This window comes from Octopus bimaculoides, chromosome 1 (assembly GCF_001194135.2).
Source record: "Octopus bimaculoides isolate UCB-OBI-ISO-001 chromosome 1, ASM119413v2, whole genome shotgun sequence".
Lineage (NCBI taxonomy): Eukaryota > Metazoa > Mollusca > Cephalopoda > Octopoda > Octopodidae > Octopus > Octopus bimaculoides.
In genome coordinates, this window is record NC_068981.1 from 94959582 (window position 1) to 94972510 (window position 12929).

At 33.5% G+C, this 12929-nt stretch overlaps 2 protein-coding genes across 3 annotated transcripts in view; one reads left to right on the forward strand and one right to left on the reverse strand.

Annotated features, from left to right (window-relative positions):
• The window catches only part of LOC106873157 (Na(+)/H(+) exchanger beta), a 288856-nt gene that overhangs the window by 65406 nt on the left and 210521 nt on the right, over positions 1-12929 (forward strand). The gene's annotated exons all lie outside the window — the stretch shown is intronic.
• LOC106878269 (sugar transporter SWEET1) overlaps positions 1220-12929 on the reverse strand; it is a 52583-nt gene continuing 40873 nt past the window's right edge. For both annotated transcript variants that reach the window (XM_014927443.2, XM_014927442.2), the window contains 3 exons: positions 9310-9471; positions 6764-6883; positions 1220-4344 (listed from right to left, as the gene is read on the reverse strand). In XM_014927443.2, coding sequence (XP_014782929.1) covers positions 4246-4344; positions 6764-6883; positions 9310-9471 — 381 coding nt within the window. In that variant the 3' untranslated portion in view covers positions 1220-4245. The remainder of the gene's footprint in view (positions 4345-6763; positions 6884-9309; positions 9472-12929) is intronic.

Sequence of the window (12929 nt, forward strand, 5' to 3'; positions counted from 1 at the left end):
GTGGCCGTTTTCGTGCGGGTGACACGTAAAAGCACCCACTACACTCTCTGAGTGGTTGGCGTTAGGAAGGGCATCCAGCTGTAGAAACTCTGCCAAATCAGACTGGAGCCTGGTGTTGCCATCCGGTTTCACCAGTCCTCAGTCAAATCGTCCAACCCATGCTAGCATGGAAAGCGGACGTTAAACGATGATGATGATGATGATGATGATGATGATATATATATATATATATATATATATCTTTTGCTTTTATGAGTTTTTTCATGCTAGCATTTGTAATATATATATTTATATACACACACGTTTGTGTGTGTGTATTATATATATATATATAAAATAAAACCTATATGAGAACTATATATAATATGTATATATGCATGTCTGTTTTGGAGAGGGTAATAAGACATGGAAAGACAGAGAGAGAGAGAGAGAGAGCGGCGTTGAGAGAGCACAGTAAATTTTAATCATGTGACTGCAATTTTAATCTCTGCTGAAACCACTTTCCACTTTGTTATGCAGAAGAAAGATGCCCAACTTGCAAATAACTATAAGCTATATCTGTGAGCTAATTGTAAAGCATTTAAACTATATAGCTGAATTAATTTAACTTTCTAAGAACCTTATGACTGTTCACATTACACATTAAAATCATTTGGAATTGGAATAACCATATACCTAAATAATTATTTTAACCCTTTGCCTCTCCAAAGCATATCATGTTTCTCGTAAATGTTCAAATTTCTTTTTAGACTTTTAGTTAACCCTTGTTTTATACGTTCTGAGTAATATTAAAATTTCTTTTCGTAAATCTCAAGTTGCTCTGGTAGTTGAAAAAATTAGAAATGTGTGTCATACATGATGCACAGAATCATACCTAGGACAGGTAATTAGTTAACTAATTAATCAGGCCAAAGTTTTCTACCTGTATAATTTTCAAACTGGTCAGATGTGACCTCTCATACCAACCCTGCAATATCATTCTAAAAACTAACAATCAACTCATCAAAATCTCAAATCTAATAATGCATGATTAATTCAAAATAATGTGAACAAAAAAGGATTACTTTTGAGAGAATAATGCGAATGCCAAATTTACAATTTTAATAAGTATATGTGACTTCTTATTTAAGATTTAAAAGTATGCTTCACTTCATAAACTATGTTTCACTCTAGTTTGTAATATCTAAAACCAATATCTAAAAATTTCATTATGGCATGACATATCTGATATGAAAAGATTGTTTTGACCAGTAAAAGTACAACACTAACTTTTCAGACAATGCTGGTCTGGAACCTTTTATAATCCACATTAATTTATGAGCAGGAAATTCAAATTCCTATGGCCACCAGACTAATCTATTCATTCCTTGCAGAATACTGTATTAAAAAACTTGTATCATTTATACTAATGTATAAGTGACTTCTATGTCATTTAATAATGACTACCCCAGGTTCAGAAAAATCACAATCTAGAAAGGCTTTGGAACAAAAGGTTAAAAAAAATTGATATTGTACCTGTACTAGCAATCTAATTCCTAAGTAGATTTATATTATTAAGAATAGAATAATGGATGGCACAAGCTAAAAAAAAAAGCTTAAGATAAGTGTTTAAAGAGCTAACATGAACAATTTTACAGAAAAAAAAATTGTGTTTTAAGAAAATAATGTGCAGTGTGTCAATAAGTAGGTCTTTTTTTGTTTGTAAATTTAACAAATTGATTGATTGAAAATTACATCTGGTATATATATATATATATGTATATATATATATATATAAATCACTTCTATGCTCCAAATGATCTTTGAAAGCCAGTGTTTAGCTTCAGTTTCATGGTGTGAAACTGTTGACAGACTGAATGCTAGTCTATTATAGGTACCTACACTAAATAGTTAAAGGAAGTGAGTTAATATAGAATAAGGTGTTCTTCCCAGGAACATGAAATTACCCAAAAGATTATCCACTTGAATATCTCACCTTTACTCACAACACACACACACAGTATAATCAGGTATAGTTCAAATGTCAAACAAGGAACATACAATATATGATATATGAAACAAAGTTGATCTTATATTACAACTATAAAAACTTAACAGAAGAACAAAACTACTAGTTTCCTCAAGCTTGGGTTACCAGATGGGTCTACTTGAAGCTGCATTGTTAAACAAGAGATTTCTCATTTGACAAGATAGATCCAATAAGATACATCCAATGACTAGCTCTGAAAAAGCAGTAGCAATATTGTTTAGTTAAGTCCATAAAACTGTAATATAAAATTACTTAATTCTATTTCATATTCTGGAGCTATGTTCATCAAATCTGACTGAACATATTTAATAACCATAGCTCCAAGGAACTGTGAGATAACTGCAATATAAAATAATACATACGTATAGTTCAGACCAAAGACAGTATATATATATATTTCTCTGTATGAATTTGAATGCCTTTAAATAAATAACATCCATAAGTTAATTTTATCCTAATTTTCTCATGCACACACACACACACATGGTTGTTGGTAGTCTCTCAAGTTTGAGAAAGATGATTGCACTATTTCTTGCTGAATAACCTGCATAGATGATTTGTTTATAGGAATCAAATATTTGTACTGCTCGTAGCTTACTCTGTCAAATCAACATTGCCTGTACAGGTGCATAATGTGCCACATGTCAGAAGTTGAAATGATTGCAGAGCAACATGAAGCAAAGTGTTTTGCTCAAAAACACAATGCACCACTCAGTACAGGAATTGAAACCACAAGATCATGAGTGCAGGAACCTAACTTCTAGGCCACTAGCCAAATTTGATAGTATGTCAGGTCAAACTCAGCTGTGGAAAGTGCTTTATCATAATATAATGGGGGAAGAGAAAATGCATGTGTGTATTGAATTGGCTCATGATAATGAATTGTAAAACATGATTAGATTTTTGTAATACACTGATGGAGTATATTAACGAAACATATTTCAGTATTATTAGTTTGATTTTGAAGGAAGTGAAATGATCACAGTATAACAAAGTTTGTAAGTCATTGATTAGATAGCTTCTAGATAATATTTGAAACATTGCAAATTTATGTAAAGCAAGCAATTTCAAATACTGAAATGTTTGAGAAACAATATAAAATTCTTGTTTTGATAAAACCATTTTTTCATATTCCATAAGAGCGTTAAAAATTAATCAAGGCACTTCATGACAGAATTAAATTAAATTTTCTTTTAAAACTTGATAAAGTTTTATATAAGTAATATAATATATTCCAATATAAAACTTATTATTGGCTGGAGTTTGTATGTATAGATTCAAAGAATTTTCTCAAGAGGTTTGATGAGGAAAACTTATTTTTAGGAGATTTAAAAATAAGACTTTGTAGAGCAATTCTCTGATTTGAGCATTTTCCATTCACAATTATTTCCCCTTCTAACTGTAGTGAAGAGAATCAAATGACAATAGCAATTTCTTTTGACTGAAGACAAAATTAATTTCTCTGGATACATAGAATCCATCTTAATCTGTGACTGATATTCAGATGGATTGAAAGACAAAACTGCACCACTCTCCCACACCACCACTATATTGTAAACTTAAAACAGTGTGGAACTGCCATAGTTACACAGAAGAATTCAATTTGACATTGCCTTTATCATCTTCACTACCTCTGTGTCAATAATAACATGGATGATTAATAAAATTAAAGCTATAAACTGAAACAATTATTGTTATCAATGAATACAAACAGTGAAAGCCAGTTTCCTGAGGTAACTGGTTCTCATAGATATTTTTAAGGATTGTTACAATGTAAAAAACAAAACAAAAATCCTACGTTGATGAAATGAATTACAAAACTGGAGATATTTTGGCATATAATGTGTCAAAATGAAGAACTGGTCATAAAAGCAATTAACTCAAAAAGTTACTGGTCCCAAATACTACATTTTGATAAAATTCTTTCAAGCTTTGGTAGTTTTCATGTTGGTCAACAGTTGAAAAAGCAAATGCTTTTTTGATGATCAAAACTTTGATTCAGACTGTCAATTATATTAACAGCAAAAATATTAGTAGTACCATTGGATATATACAGAAGAGAATGATGAAATTAATCTTGGCTTTCGTTTTTAAGTTAATGGTCAGTTTATGAGTTGAACATTCGTTTGAGATTTACAATATATATAATAATGCATTTTTTGGACTTTGGAATAGAGTAATTTGGTTGATTTCAAATTTCATTCATTATGTTGCATTTAAGCTTTGATAGAAAGTATTGGCTGTGGTTTTGCTGGGTATTTGAAAAATAATGCAAACTGGAAAAGGCAGAGCAAAACACCACACATATTGGGCATCTGAAAGATAAGGTATATTAGAGTTAATAGAACTAAGAAAAAAACCCCATTATAATACAAAATGCTTAAAGTTTTATACAAACTGAATTATTAAACTCAACTATTTGAAATGTTTTATTATCAAATATGTAACTCATTCTAAATAAATTCACTTAAAAGTAAATTGTATCTATATGTTGTTGTTTATGTTCAAAGGCACTCAAGTCATAACTGGGAATAGTGCACCTTGAACTCTATTATTTAATATGGTAGAATGGTTGGTATTTCTGGCAAGTGAAGAAACCTCATAGAAGTTTACCAATAAGCTCATAAAACAATAATACGGAGATACAATTACTAAGCACATTAAAGAAACAGTTGTGCACTACACTATCTACACATGAACAATATACAACTAAAGCCCTTAAAGTCATTACAAAGGCTTAAGTATCATGATCTCTAGTGATCTTTTAAGGTAAGCTCACATATATAACATTGCCAAAGAATCAATGCTATATATGTGTATATATAACGTATCTCAAAAATTGGGGGTGCTACAAAAAATAAAAACTTCAGCCCCGATCAATTTCTGATCCTGTTAAGTTGAAGTAAGTACAACCCATGTTGGTGAACTGCTTATACTTTGAGACAATCGTATTGTGACACACACATAAACCCTAAACCCTGTACTGCATCCCAAAAAAGGCTGTTCAGTTTATTGTGAAAAAGCTTAGTCAACAACATGCTAGAACTATTGGCTCACAAATGCACTATATCTTCTTTTCCTATAACTTCCTATAGCCTGCACTGTAGATTCTACTGAGACAATGATTTCTGTTACTCTGAACAAGTAATCTGTATACAACTTCCACCCAAAACCTGACACACAACTGTGTTTCTTCTCTTTGCCATCCTTACTGTTTTTCTGTTCCTAGATTCTGCATTATTTTCCCAATAATTCTTTCCTAGAACAGAAACCCTCTGTAACTCACATTCTAGCCATTGATACCAACCTACAGAAATTGAAGTATCACAGATGCTTCTCTACCTCTAACCAACTAATAAAAAACATGACAATAGTGGTTGTAACCTCAAGTTAGTATTGCAAGTAGAACAAACTTTCGAACATCCCAGAACCATACTTGTCTCATCTAATTTAATTCTTTAAAATTTTCATGACTTAGCTAGCAAAATATTTTGCTATCCTTTGTTTTAAATACAGAATTTTCACATAAAAAAAATTCTTTTATCTTAGTTTTCTAATTCTTACATATTTGGGTAGTTTGGAACATGACATACCATTGGATTCTTTTTCAAGAAAACTCTCAGTTATGAACTGGTCATGCTACCTCCTTTCCATTATGTAGACTGATACAAACAGAATAATGTATCTTACTCAAAGCTAGGTTAATTATTTTTGAGTAAGCAGACATCCAATCAACCATGTTTAATGAATATAAAACTTTTACTAATAAACTAGTCCGTTAGAAAATCTGTTTGAGATAGAAGCAGTATACGAACCAAAAAATATTGCTTTTGGCCACTTTAACCCCAGGAAGACCTCCTCCAGCAGGTTTATTCAGTGTGTTTCTCACATCCAATATTTATTGCAAGCAGGAGATAACTCCTGCCACCCTAACTTCAAGACCACCAGGCAACATGGTTTTGATTTGTATTGGATCTCCTTGGTGGTGGATACTCATTGCCAAGCATGGCAGAAGTTTACCTTGTTTGCAATATAGAGAAAACAGTGTCATACAATCACTGGTTTTGTAACTAGGAAACTAGTCTGTTAGAAAATCTGTTTGAGATAGAAGCAGTGTATGAACTAAAAAGTATTGCTTATAATCACTTTAATGTGACTGTCCTCTAAAACATGATGATACTGCCATTTAACCCCAAGGAGACATCTCCAGCAGCTGGTAATAAACCAGCCGGAGGAGAAGCAATAACGTTTGGTTCATATACTGCTTCTATCTCGAAGAGAATTTTTAACAGTCTAGTTTCCAAGTTACAAAATCAGTGATTGTATGACACTGTGTTTTCTATATATTGCAAGCGAAGTAAACTGCTGCCATACTTGGCAACAAGTACCCACCACCAAAGAGATCCAATGCAGATCAAAACCACATGATCTGGTGGTCTTGAAGTTAGGGTGGCAGGAGTTATCTCCCGCTACAAATAAATACTGGGTGCAACAACCACATTGAAGTGGCCAGCCATAAGCAATACTTTTACTATTATTTTAGTAAAAAGACATTTGTGCACATATTGACACAGATATCCTTTCTTTTATAGAACATATTTTATTATTTGGAGTAAACTCTAAATATCCTTACTCATTTCAGGTAAAAAAAAAGAAAATCAACATTTTGACATATTTTTTTCCAGCCACATGGGAAATGAGATACAATTACATTAACTAAACAAAAATACTGACCTGCATATAAAAGTCTTTTAACAAAGCCCCATAGAAAAACCATTCAAGAGCAACCACAAAATTGGCAGTAGCTAATGGAAAAGACATACATTCAGTGCTTTTGGTTCTAACCACGTGGAACTGGAAAATAATTAAAAAATTTTCTATAAAGTCACAACATATTTTCATACATCAAAAAATGTTAGTTCATAGCAACTCTGTTAATGATAAAGCCTATTGTCTCTGTCTGTCTCTTTGACAGACAGACACACACACACACAATTTCATCAAAAAAACTTTAGAGTTGTTTGGTAGTTAGGCAAAGTCAGTAATTAATAGGGTTTTTTTTTCTGTAATGCACCGTTTTTGCATATTACAAGGGGAACACAAATCAAAAGGGTTCCCAATATGAATCAAACTTATTCTCAAACTGATTAATTATCTTTGACTAGTTAACTTCCTTTGATAATTAATTCCTGCTTGTGTAGAACCTATTTTAGAAAACATTAACTAGCATCATTTCAGTTTATGTAAACAACCTCAATTGATGAACAATTGACGACTGAATTCTAAGTTGAGATCTTCATTTGAAATTTAGTGTTCTTGTTAGTACCATCCTTTTTTGGAAAGTATATAAATGAAGACAATCAAACATTTTGACTGGCCTTGTATCTCAAGGGTATGCCCAGACATCTCAGCATTTTTTCCTTTCCAGCTCGGGTAGCCATGTATCTCTTCTACAACAAAACACTTGCTCCTAACCCCCTTTCAAATTTAGCCTCTCAACAATCAGCATAAAGCCACATCAATTGAGAGAGCTTGTTTTGTGAGTTATTTGGTGACCTCACTAGTGCTAGTGCCATATAAACCATGCCAAAGTAGACACTAGAACTCAGTGCAGTCCTTTGGGCTGTCATATCTTGTCAAACAATCCACTCCATGCCAGAATGGAAGGTAAATGTTAAATGATGTGTGTGTGTGTGTGAGTGCATTCATATGGATATTATTTCCATATCCAAATAATAGTAATTGTAAAGAATAAAAAGTTTTAAATGGTACAACAATGCACTATAATACAAAAAATGGACTATACACCTGTTGTAATTTAGTTATCTATAGTCCGATGATATTTCGGAATACAATTCCTTCTTCAGATATTCTTAGATGGAGTTGCTGCTATAATCTGTTTTCCAACGGCTTTTCTTTTTTTTGGAAACGTCTCAGCAGTGGTCTCACGAAGCTCATTCCGTGTGTGTTGGTACATCTGTAGCGCTGCTTCTAAGTTATGTATTATGTTTTTTTTTTTCCCTTTTTTTTTGCCTCTTCTCTTTTTTTTTGTTATAAACAATAGATGAGCATATCAAAAATGAATCTACATGCATCCAGATGTAGCGAAATAATATATTGATTACCAACCTCCAGCCTGTTGCTAATTTGGGGTCCTAGTCTGTGTATGAGTATAGCTTCCTTAATTCTTAAATTACCCACATTTCTTTCACTGGCCTCAATTGTGACTGTTATGCTTTTGTCAGTGTTCTGGCATCTGTCTAGATGTTTTCTGAAGGAGGAGGCTCTCCTGTTCAGCTGTTCTTTGATGCGGACGTGTAACGGTCTTGTTGTGCTACCCACACAGAACTTGTTGCATTTGTTACATTCTATTCTATACACAACATTTACTCGTTGGCATAAATCTGTGTCACGGATGGGACAATTTGTTAGTGTGCATTGATTGTTGTCCCTTGTTCATTTCTTTGTGAGGTGTTCTCTCAGAGAGGGGCCAGAGTGGGCTAGTTGTATGTCTAGCCCTTCTCTTATCATGGCTCTTCGGGTGGCTGTAGTTATCCTCTCGCTAAAATGGGGTATTTTAAGGAAGCAGGTGTTGCTGGGTTTTCTATGTGTTTGGCGTGTTGGTCGTCTTGGGTACTTAAGCCGAATTAAGGAAGCTATACTCATACACAATTGAGGCCAATGAAAGAAATTTGGGTAATTTAAGAATTAAGGAAGCTATACTCATACACAGACTAGGATCCCAAATTAACAACAGGCTGGAGGTTGGTAATCAATATATTATTTAGCTACATCTGGATGCATGTAAGTTCATTTTTGATATGTTCATCTATTGTTTATAACAAAAAAAAAGGAAGCTGCATGTATAATACATAACTTAGAAGCAGCGCTACAGATGTACCAACACATACGAGATTGAGACATAGCCAACCTCACGCACTTCTCATGAGGAATTCTGGAAGGAGCTTCGTGAAACCACTGCTGAGACGCTTCCGAAAAAAAGAAAAGCCATTGGAAAACAGATTATAGCAGTGACTCCATCTAAGAATATCTGAAGAAGGAATTGTATTCCAAAATATCATCAGACTATGGATAACTAAATTACAACAGGTATATAGTCTATTTTTTGTATTATAGTGCATTGTTGTACCATTCAAAACTTTTTATTCTTTACAAACAATACACAATGCTTCAAGCAAACTACAATACTCTCCAATAGTAATTGTAATTAAAAACTGGTTAACTAAGGGAAATCAAAATAACACTGAATAAATACTTACCACAGAAGCAAGAGGTGAACCATAAGAGAAAATACTAATAATACAACATAAGCGTCCGAGAAAGTCAATAGCACTGGATTCATCAGGTAGGTAGAATCTAATGTAGCTTAAAGGTAAAAGCAGGAACACTATACCAAAAAATAACAATCGATTTAGATGTCCCTGAAAACAGGAAAAGGAATATAATAATAGGCAAATATTTAATACCGTTATATCTTATAGGTGAACATTTTTCAAAACAAAAATATGATTAATAAGAATGGCTTCTGCATAGTTATAAAATAAAAACCTTAGATCAGCTATTGAAATGTTTTACAGATAGGGAATTGGAATGTTAATATACCTAAACTTTAGGGTGGCAAACTGGTAGAATCATTAGCATACTGGGCAAAATGCTTCGTGGCATTTCGTCTGTCTTTACATTTTGAGTTCAAATTCTGCCAAGGTTGAGTTTGCTTTTTATCCTTTCCGGGACAATAAAATAAGTTACCAGTAGATCAGTGGGGGCTGATGTAACTGACTAACCCACTCCCTCAAACTTGCTGGCCTTGTGTTGAAATTTGAAATCGATATATCCCAGCCTTTCCTGAAGACCATTTTTGCCAACTGAAGATTCAGCTTGTTGATAACTTACCACCGCATATGATACCTTCAACAGACAGGTTAATTAATATCAAAATAAATACATTGTGAAATATAAAATATTATGACAAGAAAAATTTTTATCAAATATTTCTTAATAACCCACAACATTTTTGTCAGTACAAAAAATATAAAAGCAATCCAATTCTCACATTTTGGTTTCAAATTTTGGCACAAGGCCAACAAGTTTGGGCGATAGGTTAATTCAATTCCTCAACTGGTACTTATTTTATTGACCCTGAAAGGATGAAAGGCAAAGTTGAGCTTGGCGAAATTTGAACTCAGAATGTAAGGACAGGCGAAATGTCGCTAAGCATTTTGCCCACTGTGCAAACGATTCTGCCAGCTAGTTGCCTTCCAATTCTCATATATCAACAAATTAAAACAGTTAATTCTGCTTTCTAGAGATTTAAAGTAAGTAGGCGGCACGTAAAAAGCACCATTTGAGCATGATCGTTACCAGCGTTGCCTTACTGGCTCTTGTGCCAGTGGCATGTGAAAAAACATTTGAGCAAGGTCGTTGCCAGTGCCACTGGACTGGCTCCTGTGCAGGTGGCATGTAAAAAACACCATTTGAGTGTGGCCATTGCTAGTACCGCCTGACTGGCCCTCATGCCAGTGGCACATAAAAGCACCTACTACACTCTGAGTGGCTGGTGTTAGGAAGGGCATCCAGCTGTAGAAACTCTGCTAGATCAGATTGGAGCCTGGTGCAGCCATCTGGTTCGCCAGTCCTCAGTCAAATCATCCAACCCATGCTAGCATGGAAAGCAGACGTTAAACGATGATGATGAAAGTGTTCTAATTATTAAGGTACTGGCCCAATAGTTAAAGTGTGGGGCTCACAATCATGAGGTAGTGAGTTTGATTCCCAAACTGGGCTGTGTGTTGTGTTCTTGAGCAAGACACTTTATTTCATGTTGCTCCAGTTCATTCAGCTCTAGAAATGAGTTGCAATGTCACTAGCGCCAAGCTGTATCGGCCTTTGCCTTTCCCTTGGATAACATCAGCAGCATGGAGAAAGGAGACTTGTATGCATGGGCAACTGCTGGTCTTCCATAAACAACCATTTCCCAAACTTGTGCCTTGGAGGTAACTTTCTAGATGCAATCCCATGGTCATTCATGACCGAAGGGGGTCTTTGCTCTTTACTAATTATGAATGAAAAGTTCATGTTTGGACAATGGCATTGTTGGTATTCTACTGAGTACATTAGCTTCATTAAATGAGACAATTAGTGAAGAAAAGATAGTCACTACTTTTTCACAGTTGAGCAAATGATATTAGAAGGGGTATTCAACAGTAAAACACTTGGTCAAATAAATTCATGCAAACATTTAAATTTGTACAATCACATGCTATATGATCAGCAAAAACAAAAACATTACAAATAATAATCATAAAAAAACTCATTCTATATATTTAATAACAATATTTCTAGTTGAGTTATTTTTATATACCTATGATAACTGAAACTATAGTTATAATGTATATCATTCACTTGTAGATGCATTTTACACTATATACTTCACTAACTTCAGTTTCATAATATCCTCAGACCTGGTCAGCTCACACATGTCATTCATCCATATATATTGTTCTCATGATTCACCAGATCAGAACATATCAAAGATGTTTGAAAACAAATGGAAAGTAAAATTGTTAATTTTCAGTTGCTACAACTTCTCATAGTAATCTGCTTACGAATAAAGTGTTTGAGTCTTCCTTAGCATCATAACTTATATCTCATGACCAATGTAAGTAAACTACCCACTTAAGCACTGATTAAATATTCTCCAAGAGGAATGAAATTTAGAAGAATCTAAGGGGATGTTGTAACCAGAGAAAAAAAAAATGAATAAGAATAGAATTATCATTTAACATCATTTAATGCAAGTTGTGATGTAATAGGTCTCTCAACCATCATGTTCCATCTGTTGCCTTCTTCAATACCCTCTCAATTATTACTCATCTTGGCCTTGTCAACTCCTGTCAAAGTGTCCAACACATGCTAGCATGGAAAACTGACATATAATGATGATGAAGAAGAATACTAAGTCTTGCTAACATATATATCACTACCTTACTTAGATTCTGTCTTGCTACATGGCATGGAATTTTGTTTATCACTGCTACTGTTGGATTTAAGTACAAGTGGATAAGGTACAGCACATTACTTTTTGGAAAGAGACCATGAAGTGGAAGTGAAAGCAAAAGTGTGAAAAAGAGTCATAAAGGAACTATGTTCAATGTTTCACAAAGGTTTGAGGCAAGAGAAAAACTCAGCCATATTGGAGAAACATTAAAGCTTGCAACATTTGCATAGGCTGAAAAAAAAAACAAAACAAACATTATGATAAAGATAAAATTATGTCACGTTCTCAAGTAGTAATTCTTTTAAAGACTTGGATTTTGATTTTTCATAGATTTAAAGTGATGTTTAAAATTGTAAGGATCTATTATTAGACTGGATGTGTTGCGTCAGTAAACATGATGATTAATCAAGTAAAAACAAGAAGATTGTATTTTGATTTGCAGGAAATGGAAGGTACAACTTTATATGCCAAATAATTTCTGGCTAATAATTTTTGTTGCACTTCAAAACATAGGAGGAACCTTTTCAGTTAAAAAAAAAAAAAAAAAAAAAAAAGTTAATATTTTCAGAGGGAAAAATAAGTGATTTAAGGGAGATTTGGCTGTTGTTTCTAGCACAACAACCTGCCACATTTATATGCTAAAGAGAAGAAAATTAAAAAAATTATGAATTTTTGGCAACCCCACTCCCTGCCCCCAATTGTTAAAATATTGGAGAGCCTGAGAAGGTCATTGCTGGCATTTATCCACAGTGATTTAAAGAAAGAGTTAAATAAACGATAATTCATTTTAATAGCATACTTTTCAGTTAAAAAATGTTTTTTCTTATACACATACATGGCTTCACTTGATTGAGGTGGGGGTAAATATTTAGATTACAATTA